The 14300-nt window shown below is 42.8% G+C and overlaps 1 protein-coding gene across 4 annotated transcripts in view; it reads right to left on the bottom strand.

Moving 5' to 3' along the window:
• PLEKHG1 (pleckstrin homology and RhoGEF domain containing G1) overlaps positions 1-14300 on the bottom strand; it is a 135836-nt gene that overhangs the window by 30132 nt on the left and 91404 nt on the right. For all 4 annotated transcript variants that reach the window (XM_075413789.1, XM_075413790.1, XM_075413788.1 and 1 more), the window contains one exon: positions 1570-1670. In XM_075413789.1, coding sequence (XP_075269904.1) covers positions 1570-1670 — 101 coding nt within the window. The remainder of the gene's footprint in view (positions 1-1569; positions 1671-14300) is intronic.

The raw sequence follows: 14300 nt of genomic DNA, 5'->3' as shown, positions 1-14300 counted from the left end.
TTCAGTTTTAAAAGCCCACAATTTCCATGTAGAATTTTAAATCAGAAGGCCTGAAAGACATCAGTAATTTACTAGAGGCTTTGGACAACTTTCCAGTGAGTTTTAACCATTGTAAAAATATCTGTCTCTAGACTTGCCCAAAACTGCTTTTCTCCTTTTGTGGATATTTTTTTTTCTTTTTAACCTCTGCAAATCTTTTTTGCCGCTCAATTATTCTGTATAATGACTGACCATACTTGACGGTATTTTTATTAGGTAATATTTGCAATGATGCTGGTATAAATGTGTCCTAGCTACCAAGTCTGCCATTTCTCTTGCTTTTGAAGGATCAGGAAATATAATGGCCAGGTCTGGTTTTTTCCATCCTGTGACTGCTGGGAAGCTGCAAGCTCACAATCATTGTCTCATGGTTCTAAAACACATCATCAGGCTACCATTATGTATCTTCCATTGTGTTAGACATTCAGTCAAGTCAGTTGTTGAGCTGCAGCAGGACACAGTGGCTTTCTAGTTAAGTGTATTTCCACTACTTTGCAGTAGCTGTTTTAAGTTTCACGAAAAGATTTTAGGTTTCATCTTTGTCCATAAGTTCTGAACAAATCCATCTCCACTCTTCCTTTTGATACTGAACAGCGATCCCAGCAGCTGAAGCACTTTAAAGTCACTTCCCATGATCATGGAAAAACATTGAAGATGCTCTTTGACACTAGTCCTCCATTGCAGAATCCTCTTTGGATTCAATTAAATTATCTGTTCTTCAAAGAACACAGTACTGTGGGAGACGTTTTGTCAACTAGAGCAAAGCTAAGAGAGATTTTACAGGAGGAATGGGATATAAAAGACATGGGAACTTTATGACAATATATTTCTTGCATTGGTCAAATATTCAGGTTTTCCTTCAATGCTGAATAAGTTAATTATTTTTATAGTAACAGAGGACTCAAACAAAAGTAGCAGTAGCATGATCCTAAAACTGCAGATACTGCAGGTGCCACACAATGTGGCACTAGCTCTAGAAGCAAGAAATTTTACTTCAGGCTTCCAACATACACTAGAATCCCACCTGCGAAGTTTTAGAGAAGGTTGTAAAGATACCGAACAGAAGCCTTCAATAAATGGAAAGGTACTTGAAGACAGTTTTGACAAATTACTTCAGGTTGTCCCTAGCAGTACAAAACACTACAAAAGTCAGATCTGGGTGATGTCTATCAGTACACAAAAGGACCTAATATAGTAAGAATAAAACGTCTCTAAAGAGTAAGGCAAGAATTTCATTCACTGCGGTCTTGCATCAGGCTTAGTTAAGGCACAGAGCAGGTTAGGCTTAAATTTATGGAAATACTCAGCATGAAAACAAAAAAAAAGTAAATGGAGACCACATCTGATTAATAAAACAGCTAAAAAAATCTGATCTCAGCAAACCAACTCTGCTGAGAACCAAAGATAGATCATTTCTCAATTCGTATATCTTGGCTGTATTAAAGTGATAAAAGAGTATTTGCTCGGCTTGCTCCCTCACCATTAACATAGGCTATTGAACTGTTTCCATTTAGTTAAATATGAATTTACCTGTTGAAACAGTAGATATCCCGTATGTTTCCAAACAGGGCTGATCGCTCTTCTGTCCCCAGGGAGAGCTTGGTCTGGTCAGTGATACAGTCAAGGTAATCCTACAAGAGAAATGAGAAACGGGCCTTCAGACATTTCCTCCTTTTCCAGATCAGTTAATGGAGCTATGTTTTATTGTACAAGATGAGTCTCTTCGTATCAGTTTCACCTTATTATTACAGTGAAGCCTTCAGTAGCCCCTCTGTGAACAGTCACTCTATTATGTAAGGTAACAGTACTTATCTGTTCACTGAAACCAAGAAAATAACAAAAGACTGAACACTAAGTTACAGCCCTTAGATGGGACGGCCAACATTTCTCTTGTGACTGATATACAAATGTATTCAGATTTCATTCACAATGACAGTTTAATTGATCATTTAATTGGCTCAATGACAAAAAAATGTAAAAAGATGAAGAACGTCATTTAATGCAGTCTTAGTAACAGAAAACCTATATAATGAAGAGCAGAAAGCACACAAGCAATGCAGGCTCAGAAAAGCAATCACTGCAAAAAAAAAAAAGTTTTTTTAAGTCACAGTGAAGAAAACTGCACAGTTTGTAGACAACAGATCCCAATGTATATATGTTCATGCAATTTAACCACACATACAGTTGCATTGCAAATTACATGGCTATATACTCTAGCAAAGATTTCCTTTTACATTTACAAGAGTGATAGCGTCTGATCCAGGGACTTTAATTGAATAGGAACAAGACAGCAGGAAAAAGCTCAGATCAGCAGTGTTCTGGGAGAACAACTTTCCCATCTCTTCCCTCACTTTGGTAAGAGCTCAGCTCCTGAAGCATCACCTTTCACTAAGTTGGTGCTACAGTATTAAAATTTTTCATCCAGCAGGCTATTTAACTAACTGTAACTCATAAACCAAGAAACCCAATGTGCTGCCACATTCATGAAGAAATTCTGATGGGGAATGGAAATAAAGTAAAAGTGAAAACAGCTGAAACAATGTGAAATAAAAATAAATAAAATCCCTTAGCCTGGGGTTAGACAACGTGGTGTGGCAACCTCCCAAAATCAACACAGCATTCCACGGTGCTGCAAGGAAGGAGCCCTGCAAAACGTCAACAAGACCGTGAAAACTTCTAAGGTATAACTATGTTCCAGAGTCGTAAAGAAAAAAGCATTATAGAACACATACATTGGCCAAGATTTATTCTCTGTGTAAATCCTGTGAAGACAAAGGGTTTGGATCAACCATGGATCTGACTTTTGGATTTTAGATGCCCTCATAAGGAAGCTTAAGAATTGCAGCACTTGAGCCTCTGCCCCATATCCTTCTTTCCAGCTGAAACAGTGTCAGCAGAGTCATGGCTGTAACCAAGATTCAGGTTTAGGTACCAGTAGGCTTTCCTGTCCATTGCCCCTATCCTAATGCTCAATAATCCACACACTTTCATCACCTCCAGTTGAAGGCACCCCTCATCACCCCCAAACACTCAGTATTTTTACCAAAGGAAAGCAATCAAGCCTATTCCAAGGCAACCTCAGCGTCTCCAAGCGGCAGCGGGCAGGCAGCAGGCAGGTCACCGGAGAGCCATCTCTTCCCTTCTGTGATGGCATCGGATCTGTACTCTACCTTCTCTCCTAGCTGACAGCAGCCTCACAGTCCAAGCCTGTCCTTGAAATAAATTTGTGCAGTAAGTCATTGGGACCACATCTCTGGGACTCCCTGAACTTGTCCTTGGCTTTTATTTATACTCAGAAGCTGCAGAAGAGTAAAAGGTTCAGGATGGTGAGGCAGACAGGACTGCAGCAAGCAATACGCTACGTCAAAGGCAGAAATAGATGATGGATTCAGGACTACTCCAGTGATGGCAGTAAATAAATCACTTTTTCTGCCCACCGATACAAATCTGCATATGAAAGCAAAGAACAGAAAGACTCCAGTGGAATTGTGATCCTCTGAACACATTTTCAGCACTGCAGGAACACTGCAGCACTCTGAGCTGGTATGACAGGGTGGGCTGCAGAGGAATAGCAGTCTTACAATAAGTAACTCCATATAGAGTATTTCTTGAATAAAGAGGAGTTCCTTTAATTCATTTCGGCATAGTTGGAGCTTGGGTTTCTTCAAAAGAACAAACAGTTCACAGTTACCTCCAGTATTGCAGACAGTGTTATTAGCATGACCTGGTTTGTGTTCCTTTTGTCCTCTTATCCCAGTTCTCCTCCACACACGCATACTCTTCTCAGCCTTTTACCAACTCTTACTAAGAAAGAGGGAACCAAGTACTTTCTAACGTTCCTGCCAAGCAGCAGCCTGCAGGTGCTCTGGCAGTCTTCCAGCAGCATATGCCAGGATCAGGTTATACCACACACCCACACCTTGTGCTCGTTTTTGCCAGAAGTTCCTCCAGGCTGCGCTTCAGGCCCGCTTCTCCTCCCAGCATCACATCAGAAACAAATCAGACACTAATGGTCGGATCTGTGCTTCCCTAAAGGGAGACGGTTATTTGCTCAAAACACTTGGGATTCAGAGGTGCCTTGTACCTCATCTCACACTGTTAGGAAATCACACAGGATCTGGGGGACTACTTTCATGTTTTCATTTTCTATTTTTGTTAATATTGCTGACTAGAGTCTTGTGCAAGCCCGACAGCTACGGACACGTTTACGTTGCTGTTGCACGCGTAAGTGGATACCCTGAGCTAGACACGAACCGCCTACCGCGGCACTGACACAGCAGCAGAAGGCTTCAGACACCCGCGTTTAGGCGAAAGAGGGGCGCACTGGACAGTCTTGGCCTGGTGGTCTGATGAAGTCCAGGCACAGCACAGCAGCGCACCGCTCGCACCGACACAGCAAGCGGGACCCTCCTGGCTGCACCGCTTTACAGAGCACGCGTGCTCTCACAAAGGCTTCATGACCTCATCCAGCAAACAGATGCAGTATTGGCATGCAATGTCCTCTGCAAGGACAACACCACAGGCAGATCAAAGCTACCTAGCCAAAGCGTTTTTCCTAATTATTTCTTAGCGAAATGGTACTTTACCCCCATGGTAGTCACTGCAACCTCCTGCAGCATATCAACAGCTGTTATCATCCAAAGCTGTAATGAAAGGTTTGGAGCTACAAGATAACAGGGCAGGCTGCAACCGTAATGACACTGTGCAAAAATCAATGACATTTATCAGAACAGAGTACCGGCCTTATTCACTTTATTTGTTTCTTGTCAGCATCTATGGACCCTCTGTTGGCACCAAATGATTTGTTTACAACCTTTGCCTTTGCTAGACTTTTATTGCTTCTCTGCAGTTGTGGCAAAAACATTCAGCTTACTTTACAGCAGGAAAAAAAACCTCCACAAATGCTACTCGCCTTAGATTGATTTATGGAGCAAGGTTTGCTCTAATGGTATTGCACAATTTTTCCATCCTATTTCCTGAATCTCTCCAAAAACTAGAAGAGTCTTGCCAGACTTCCCTGCCTTCCTTGCTGTATATGACTTTCTCCCCATTTGTCTTTCATCACGCCGAATCCATCAGAAGGAACATCTGTCAGAAGCTGCATATCCTGACTACCATCTCCTCCTCCGTAATCACAAAAGAGTGAGCTCTAGAAGAACAAAACAATGACAACACTAACCTCAGAGGCTAATAAAAATAATTATATGAGTTGGAAATGAGAGAAAACTATCAAGAAAAGGACAAAAAGAGCAAAAAAATCTTCACATATTGATCAAACTATTTTTTCCATGACCAAACTTTAGAAACTGAAGGTAAATTATTTCATCTAGCCACCGAGGTTTTCCTTTGAAAACAGACACACATTTAGCTTTAAAAACAGACTACAGGCTGAAAAATAATAAATAATGTCAGTCATTAATGTGGCAATGTTAAAATTACACATTAAAATGAATAATGTTAATGGGAATGCTAACATAGTAGTGGTTAAAAAAATGGGTAAAAGCAGGCCAGAAGAAAAAAATGCCACAAACTGGATCCTGTTTGTAGCCTCCTAGCTAGAGCCATGCTGACCAAATCATCTATCACACTTGTTACCAAAGAGAAAGCTGGTAACAGTTGTACCACGGAATAACCACTCTACCATGCTCCCCCATTGCTAATTCTGCCAATTACATAGGTAATTACAAGCTGTACCAATTCCCCTTTTGCCTGATTTTTTTTTCTTCTTTCTTATTATTTATTTATGGATTTATCTAGCATGTACAGTAACATACTCTGAATGCCTTGTAGGTCAAAAAATAGCATACTATCCACAACAGGTGGCCAAGGATGCTGAATTCTGGTCAGTGCAACTCACTGCAGCTCTTTCCAATTATTTCAAGTACAGCTGTACTCTGCAAAGCAAAGGTGCAGTTGTAAACCAAACATACTTTGCTTTCTTGCTCTGGTTCCTTTGGCTATATGGGTCCAAGGACTGATTAAGACCTCAGTCAAATCCATCTCATTCCCATACCAAGACCTCTTGTCAGGATTTCTCCTTAAAACACATCATTGTCTTTGTTGTCATCACCTTCTGCGATAGCAGAAGACAACTCTGCTATTTCAGTGCAGGTCTGCAGTCTGCACAGTGGTTTTCTTGGGGACACCTGTAGCAAAACACTTCATGCAGTCAAACTTAATGTATTTCTCACTGCTTTCTTTCCCTTATCTTCTGTCTTCCACATTCTTCCTCTTCAGTCTCAGTAACCAGTGAAAATTGGCTGCATATCTACAGGCAGCGTCATTTTGACTGAAACCATCCTTCCCTTCTCAGAGTGAAAATGCTCGCCCAATTGCTCTTAAAAACCTTTTCCCACCTTCCATCCCACGTCAAAGCCCTTGCCATTTTCAGCCCTCCAGAGACAGCCTTGCATGTTCCCAGGTGGCAGGCAGAAATCCATGCCTGCGAAGATAATTAGCGCCCTTAAGCTCCCCCTTCTGAAACTCTTCTGTAGGAGAAGCAGAAGTGGCAGCAGCTCTGCTTCAGTGTCTCACCTGCATTGATTCAACAGAGAGGGGAGGAACTTTACAAACACTCTTTGCTGTGATGGTGAAAATTTGCTACCTGGCAGCAAGTATCTCCAGCTCCCACACAAGTAACACAACCACTAATCCAGGCTGCAAGTAACACAATCTCATTGTCATACAGTAGGCTAATACAGCTAAATACTTGTATTTAACTAATAGGCTTATTTTTAACTGTAGATGCAGTTTGAGTGCCATAAAAATTAGAAGCATATTTTATTTCTGCTACCAACTGACAGACGAAGCCAGGGTCTTTCCAAGGGCAATATGGACTTGGAAATATGCCCTTTTCTGCTCACTTCAGCAACAGGAGCAGAAAGCTCCCAGGCTCCGTGCGCTTCCTATGCCCTTTTTCCATTCGCTTTACATCCCTGCGTACTTGGTGCATAAGACTGCCACTTGTCAGTGCTAGCAGAGCTCTGCCCTTCGGGGAAACAGCTCCCTGGGGTCTCGCAGGCAGGCTCTGAAGCACCTACCTACGTGCTTGCAGAGCACTGACCACGCCATCGAGGCAGAAGGGTGAGGAGAATACCTCCCACCACCGACAGCCAGCAAGCCTCCAAACGGGAACAGCCGAAGTAATCTGTATGCTTTATACATTTACATTCACACATGCGGTCGGGTCACACGCAGCCTGCGAGTATCAGCAATAAAGTAGGCGTGATACAGTAAGATGATACTTCGCTGACTGCATGTAGAAAGGGCAAAGACTGATGGTGGGAGCACTTGTGGACACATGGTATGGAGAAAGACTAAAAATAAAGAAACACATTTAAGTCTTCTTTCCACTGTTTAACATTGCAGAGTAAGGTGATCGTGACAGACTTTTCCCTACACTTTCCATAGCTACAGTTCTGCAAATAAGTGAAGTTAAAGTGAAGTCAGAGTTAGCAGTAATAACTTTAATTTTACCAACAGAAGGGGAAGAAAAATACTTTTTTTTCATCTAGCTATTCCTGAGTGACAGATTTTCTATAGTCAGCGTGACTTCCGCACCCATATCATAGATGTTAAAACACTGCACCATTTACAGACACTAAGGACTGGAAGCAGTAACCCCTCATAAGTCCACTTGGCTCCGTCCACATGCATGGAAAGCCACAGGGGGAGTATGTGTCGGCCAAAATTAGCAGTGAGGAATTCCCGAGTCCTAACACTATGTCTTGCACCTCTAAAATGCATGCTTTCTTTGGTTTAGGCTGCCTTTAAATAGTTGTGCCCGTGTAGAACATGAGCACCGGTGGGGTTGTGTAGAAAGTCAAAAATTTCCAGGGCACGTCAATGTCAACAACATAACAGTCAAGAGATTTTGTCACAGGACTTCAAGTTGTCAGGACACAGCTAGTCCCCGGACCTGAACTGAAGCATTCGTCCTAGGAAACTTGGTCAGTGAAAAGTCCCTCAGCACTCCCTGGGCTGTTGCACTGAGTCCATCCATCAGGTCCCTGGGCTAGGACAACAGCCTCGCCACTATGCATGGCTGGGAGCTTTCTGCAGCTGTGGGTTCCCCCTCGCCACTTTCGAGCCCGAGTGTCTCAAGCAGGCTCTGCACGTCCCCTCTCCCCTGCCCCAGTCTCAGAGGATGCCCACGTCAGCTTCCAGCATTGCCCCATCGCTCTCTCCTAGCACTGGAGTGGAAGGAGGCATGTGTCCTACGATGCCTACTCCACCCGTGACGGGTTTTATTTCCTTTCTTTTTGCCCAATGTCTGCTTTCTTCTTGTGTCGTCTTTGTCCCATAACCCATTTTAGAAGGAACGCTGTGTCTGTGAGGCTCTCTGGAGGGTCAAAGCCTGCCACCAGCTGATCCAGCGTTGACCTGCCAGTCTGCTTGGACAGATTGCTTTCATGGATTTTGCCTTCTTTCCTGAAGTGAAGTTTTGCCCTAATGAAACACAGTTAAACAGTACTCCTCTGTTCAACTTCAGGAATTTCAGCTAAAATCTCCCATCTTAAAAAGGCACCCTGGAAGGCAGGCTGTCAGTTAAATCAAACTGCAGTTTGATAGAGATGCACTAAAAGCACTCATAAGCTGAAACTGGGATTCATGGATTGTACACAGACAAGTCCCCTGAATTGTCCATGATTTGTAAAGACGGTACAGGTAAATCACTGGGAACAGAAACTCACATGTAACCCCCATTATACACTTCAGCACACTAAATTATTGAAGTTGTAACCCACTGGATCAAAATCACGTCCCACGTTCATCTTCAGGTATCAGTCAGCACCCACTGTTAAATCACAGCTACAGGAATTTTTCCCAGAAGCTGGCATTCAGAATTGCTACTCAGAGGTGCAGTAAGAGGCAAGTTCAGAGGGTGGATGGAGATCATGGGACGATAACAAACGCTGTCAGTAGTTTACTGACATTTCTTTAAAGAGCTATGTAAGGCCCCCATCTAATCAACTTCCTAAAGTTAAGAGGAAACACAGCAGAAATAAGCTACAGCAATGAGGACAGCCAAGTTAAAACATTAAACTATAGTCAGGATGTCAAATAGTTTGAGGCTGCTAGGCAGACGAAGTAAGCGCTCCAAAGACTTCTAACTCTAAGGCTGCAACTGAGGCTTGACATCATCAGTGTCCATCATCATCACCATCCAGTAATGTAGAGCTTTCTTAAAAAGTACTAGCTGAAAATGTTTAATAATTACAAATTTAAAAAACCCTCAAAGTTCGTTAGGACATATACAAATTAATTCTCGCAACATGGCTTAGTTGGTCTGAATACCACCTTACTGTACCACAGTCAAGCAAAGCACAGAGAATTACTAAGGCATATTTAGCCTTTGAATGCGTGAATCGCCCAGGAAAGGAACCCAAGTCTTGTGCTGTAGACCCTTGCCCTGTTAAATAAACTTTCCCCAATTTGTAAGGCAAATGAATGTTAACATTTTTAAAGGAGATCTTGATATGCCTACAAGTTAAAGGAGACATTCCAGAAGAGAAATGTTTATTTTAAAACACAAGAAGGGAAACTGAAAGAGTCTGTTTTCCAAAGAATGAAAATGCAAACCCAGCATAACAAAGAAAATCTGCACACATCCTAAACACATTTATCTTAACCTTGGTAACCACATGATTCCCAGAGACCTATAGATGCCTTTTATTATTAATATATGAACAGCTGTGAAATGGAAGCTTATAGTAGTGGGTGGTTTTCAAGCAAAAACTTTTAAAAATTGTCTTATTTGCAAAACGGTCTGGTCATGAAACCACAAAAAATAGCAGCTACCCCCCCACCTTAATCTGTGGGAGCGGTGAGAGCAGAAAACAGAGAGAGACTGCTATGTGGTTTGTTAAACCCTCAGGTTTAAAGGTCATGGATTACTAGAAGAGCACTGTTCACTGACAAGTAATATTTAATAGCAATGATATAACAAATTTAAAAGTGGTCAAATATTTCCATGGATGAAAATGGAAATGGCCACAACAAGCAAATAAAATTCCAGAAACTATGGTCTGGCTGGAATCGCAGAAATCTGTTTGGCTTCAAGATATCACTTCCAAATTTTGAAATTTCTTTACAGAAATCCCAATCCTCCCACAAAAAAAAAGTATCATCTTAGTAAAACATTTGTATATTCACCAAAAAGTTGGCAGCATGAGCTGCGCTTCCTCCTTCCAGCCTCTCGGCTCTCAGCCCTGGTCCTCCCAGCTCTGCCGCCCGCCCTCTCCAACCCTGCTGTCCCAGAGCTGATGCTCTGCCCGGTCCAGCTCCTTGTCCGCCGCCGAGACAGAAGGCTGAGGGGAACAGACCTCTCTTTTGTTACCTGCTAAATTCCAGGGAGGCTCTATATGTCCCCCGAAGCAGGGAGACAGCCTCCCGCTCCAGCCTCAGCACAGTTGTCGGAGCCAAGTTTCATCCCGGAGCCCCCTGCCCACCACCAACACTGTGTATTCAAACACATCTTCCCCTTGCCTCCCCCCTCCCAAGAGAATAAAGCTTTCTTGAACAGAGGATTAATTTCCACCCTTTTATCTACATGCACTCGCATTTAGAAAGTGGGTAGGAGGTTGCGAACAGCACGGCCGGGCGATTTACGCCCTGTTGCAAGAAAAGGGAGGACAAGAGCAGTGGCAGCCGGGCTTTTCGGCAATTCCGCAGCTGCCTGGCAGAGCAGCAGCTCTCCCTGCCGCATCTCTCCCACCCAGAGCTTGGGAAAGGCTCACTGTACATCTACAGACAGCTCATTTATTACTGCACCATAACTCTCTCTTTTGTGCTGTTCAAACACAGAGCTGACCTTAAAACAAACACAAAGTTCTGGCTATATATTTGTGCTGTCTTAATGTACGCAGTCCCAGGCAGACACTAAAGCTCGGCAATCACCTGACAAAGGCGGTCCCTGTCCCAACAAGTTTCTACGATCTAGCTGGAAGATAAGAACTGGGTGCAAAGTAGAGGCAGAGAAAACACAAGGCAGCAAGGACATTATATTCAGTGTCTTTCAAATACTCGGGAAGGTGCTGAATGAAAGACATTTATGAATGCTACCAGTAGAAATAAGACCGAGTAGTGATGACGCAGATAAGAAAAAACACGCATCAGTATATTTAACCCTGGCTTTGCGTATTTCCTGCGAAGTTAGTTTACAAACAGCTCCCTCTTCGTGCCACAACACAAGCAGCTGCCTTTACCACATAAATGGTCTGTTAGGTTACTCCTGATTGTTCACAACACAATATACTCTTACTGTACAGCTACAAAACATCTTGTTCCAAAGCCCAGAATCTTTCTCATATGCCCAGAACAACAAGGCTTGGGTTTTGTTTCTGCTTTTGTTTTGGTTTCATTTAAGGGTACAGATGATGAGAAGCTTAAAACATAGATAGCTGGCAAAATATTTTTGTCCAAGATCTTGGGAGTTTCAGAAATAACCTCACCTAAAATTATTGAAGACACAAACACGAACAACAGTTTGTGTACACTTCCATTACTTTAGGTTGCTTTAGGATGTTTAATACGACTCACATCCAGGAAGCAAGAAGTCTGCAGGGAAAACTGAACAGTGCTACTGCCTCAGTGGAAACAAGTCTGACTTGCTTCAGATATTTCTTTAAGGGTAGCCAGAACAGCTGCCTACACCTGTTCGGTAACATACCTAGTGGTGTTGCTAGATACATCACCTCTCAGTCTCCAGTGGGGACTATGGTCCCAAATTTTAAACAGCAACCCCAGAAACAAAACATGAACATTCTCCAATACAGCTGCTTCCAAATTTATAACACATTTAAGTGGAACATTTTTCTGTTCCAATTTATACTTCTGGAACTCTGTTTAAACTTCACAGACTTCAAGAAGGCCTCTTAGAGATGTACTGAGATCCTCAAGCACAATCTCATTTCAGCTATCATATCTCAATATTACTGGAGAAATCTTCCCTTGCTTTTAAGCCATGCTTTCCTTGAGGAGGTCGATCAGAATTTGACACAGCTCTTCCATCATGGCTGAGAAAACAAGCAGTGAGAAAGTCCATCAGCTCAAAAGTACACCAAACACTAATCACAGTTAAACTTCTCACTGTCATGATCACAATATTTGTTTTGCAGGTAATTTAAACTGCTCCTCCAAATTTTCTAATTGCATGAGGATCATTCCCTAGTCAGAAACAACAGCAGGTGTGCTAATCTGCTTTTAACTGCTTTTTAACGTCATAGCAAGATGAATTTCAAAGAAGGAAGAATCTCACTCTGAACATCACTGTTTTACTGTAAATCTAAACTAAACATCTTTTCTCTCTGTATGGGACAGGATCTGCAGCTGGCGCCAGAGAGGAGAGCCTGTTTCCAAATTATCACTCTGTTCATCAGGAAATTAAAAGTAAACTGCCTAAAAATCACACACTCATCACCTGAGTTCTCTCTTTTGTGCTGAAGATTTAAGACAAATAAATAAAGCATGTCAGCAATCTCTGTCACATAGACTAGACTTGCAAACCTGCAGTGCCTATACATGAAGCTTTACAGCCACTGATAGGGTATGCTAACTTCTGGCTTTAATGCACCGAAAAAAACCACTAATCGTGAGACCTCACATCACTGCTCCCTATACCGAGTGAAATACAAGTGATGAAAAACCTCAGCAGAAGAATGACATCATTACAGTCTGATGACTACAGCAGTGCCACAAAATTCCGGATGCTCATACAGGAGCGACTGGTACATCCTCTCACATCATAGTTATCTTCTCAATAACCTTCAATAAACTTTCCATTGAAGCACTTGTGAATTTTCTCATCCACAAAATGCTTACAAAGGGCAGTTCTGCCAATCAAACTATTTCTTTTTGGTGGGTGACAGAATTCTGTACTGTGAAACAGAGGTATTCTTCCTTCACGTGCAACTTATGTTAGCAATCTAAAGGTATCTTCCTCAGGCACATAGGTTAGCAGCCATAGAAAAAGAGGTTGCAAATGGAAGTTAAGTGTAATGTGGGAACAAACATACTGGGATGACTTAGCCATACTGGGATTCCCACTTTTTGAACCTAGGATGAACTAACTTTCTGGTAGAATTATGCCATCTGAAAACCCAGCACACAAGCAGCTATGCTTTTACTAACACACCGCAAGAAGTGACAACGGGCACATGCAGTCTTCAGAGTTGTCTTTTTAACTAATTGCCTAAAACATAGAAAGAGACCCCCAGACCCCCTCTAACCACAGCACCAGGATGCAGGAAACTGGGAACAATAAAACTCCTACACTGACTTCCTCTTGAAGGGCTTCCCTTAATTATCGGTGCCACAACACGTATCTACTGCAAACGTCCAATGTTTCCCCTCAGGAGGCTTCTCCCCCTCCACCTCCTCCCCCACCCAAGTGGAATATAACTTCCATAGACTTCCTCACCTTGGATGAAGCTTTCCATGCCAGAAACCTTCCTCCTCGCAGAGTTGTTTTAGGAGATTTCAGCAAAAGCATTTCCCCAGGCCTTTTGGAGAAACAACACCCTTTTTATCCTTTGCTCATGGTTGAAAAATCTTGGTGACCTCTCCCCTGAGCAGCCGAGAAGCCCCAGGCTGACTAGCGGGGACAGGAACCATACCCTCACAGCTCAAGGAGGGGCAGTAGCAGACTGGAGCATAATGGAGACTTTGTTTCTGAGAGTATGTCTTTTGCTGTCTTTGTCCAAATCTCCACATATTTGACCATTTTGGGGGGAGAGTGGGTGTGCAGGGGAGGGGAGGGGAAGAAACCCCTCAAATTCGCATATCCCCGATAGTAACTTTTAGCAACGCTCCTTTGCGTGTTTCATCTCAGGCTTCACAAGGTCTCAAGGCACAGTTGCCATTCTCGGATGCTGCCAGTCACATCTGGTTCAGATCCTCTCCTCTGACGCAAGAGCAGGGAAAAGATTGTTCCTGTGTCTCAGTGACCCTCCGCAAACCTTACACAATGTGGAGAAGTGTGCTGTGCAGTTCCAGGGCAGAGGAGACACAAAGGAGTCCTACACAAAGATGGGAAGGAGAAAACAGGAATAAAGCTTGATGGACACCAGAAGATGAAGACTGAATGTTAGCACAACTTAAGAGGGCAGAAAAATTAGGAATGGTGATGAAAATGTTGTCAGTAGAAAAGAAAGACTGAACAAAAAGCTGAGGTATAGGAGGGAGAAGTACAACAGATCTGGCAAAAAGACTGTGACAAGTTATTTAAGAGTGTCTTCAGACCCACCGAGAGAACTACAGAG

The sequence above is a fragment of the Opisthocomus hoazin genome, chromosome 2, assembly GCF_030867145.1.
Source record: "Opisthocomus hoazin isolate bOpiHoa1 chromosome 2, bOpiHoa1.hap1, whole genome shotgun sequence".
Taxonomy (NCBI): Eukaryota; Metazoa; Chordata; class Aves; order Opisthocomiformes; family Opisthocomidae; genus Opisthocomus; species Opisthocomus hoazin.
This window is presented reverse-complemented; position numbering and strand designations above follow the sequence as displayed.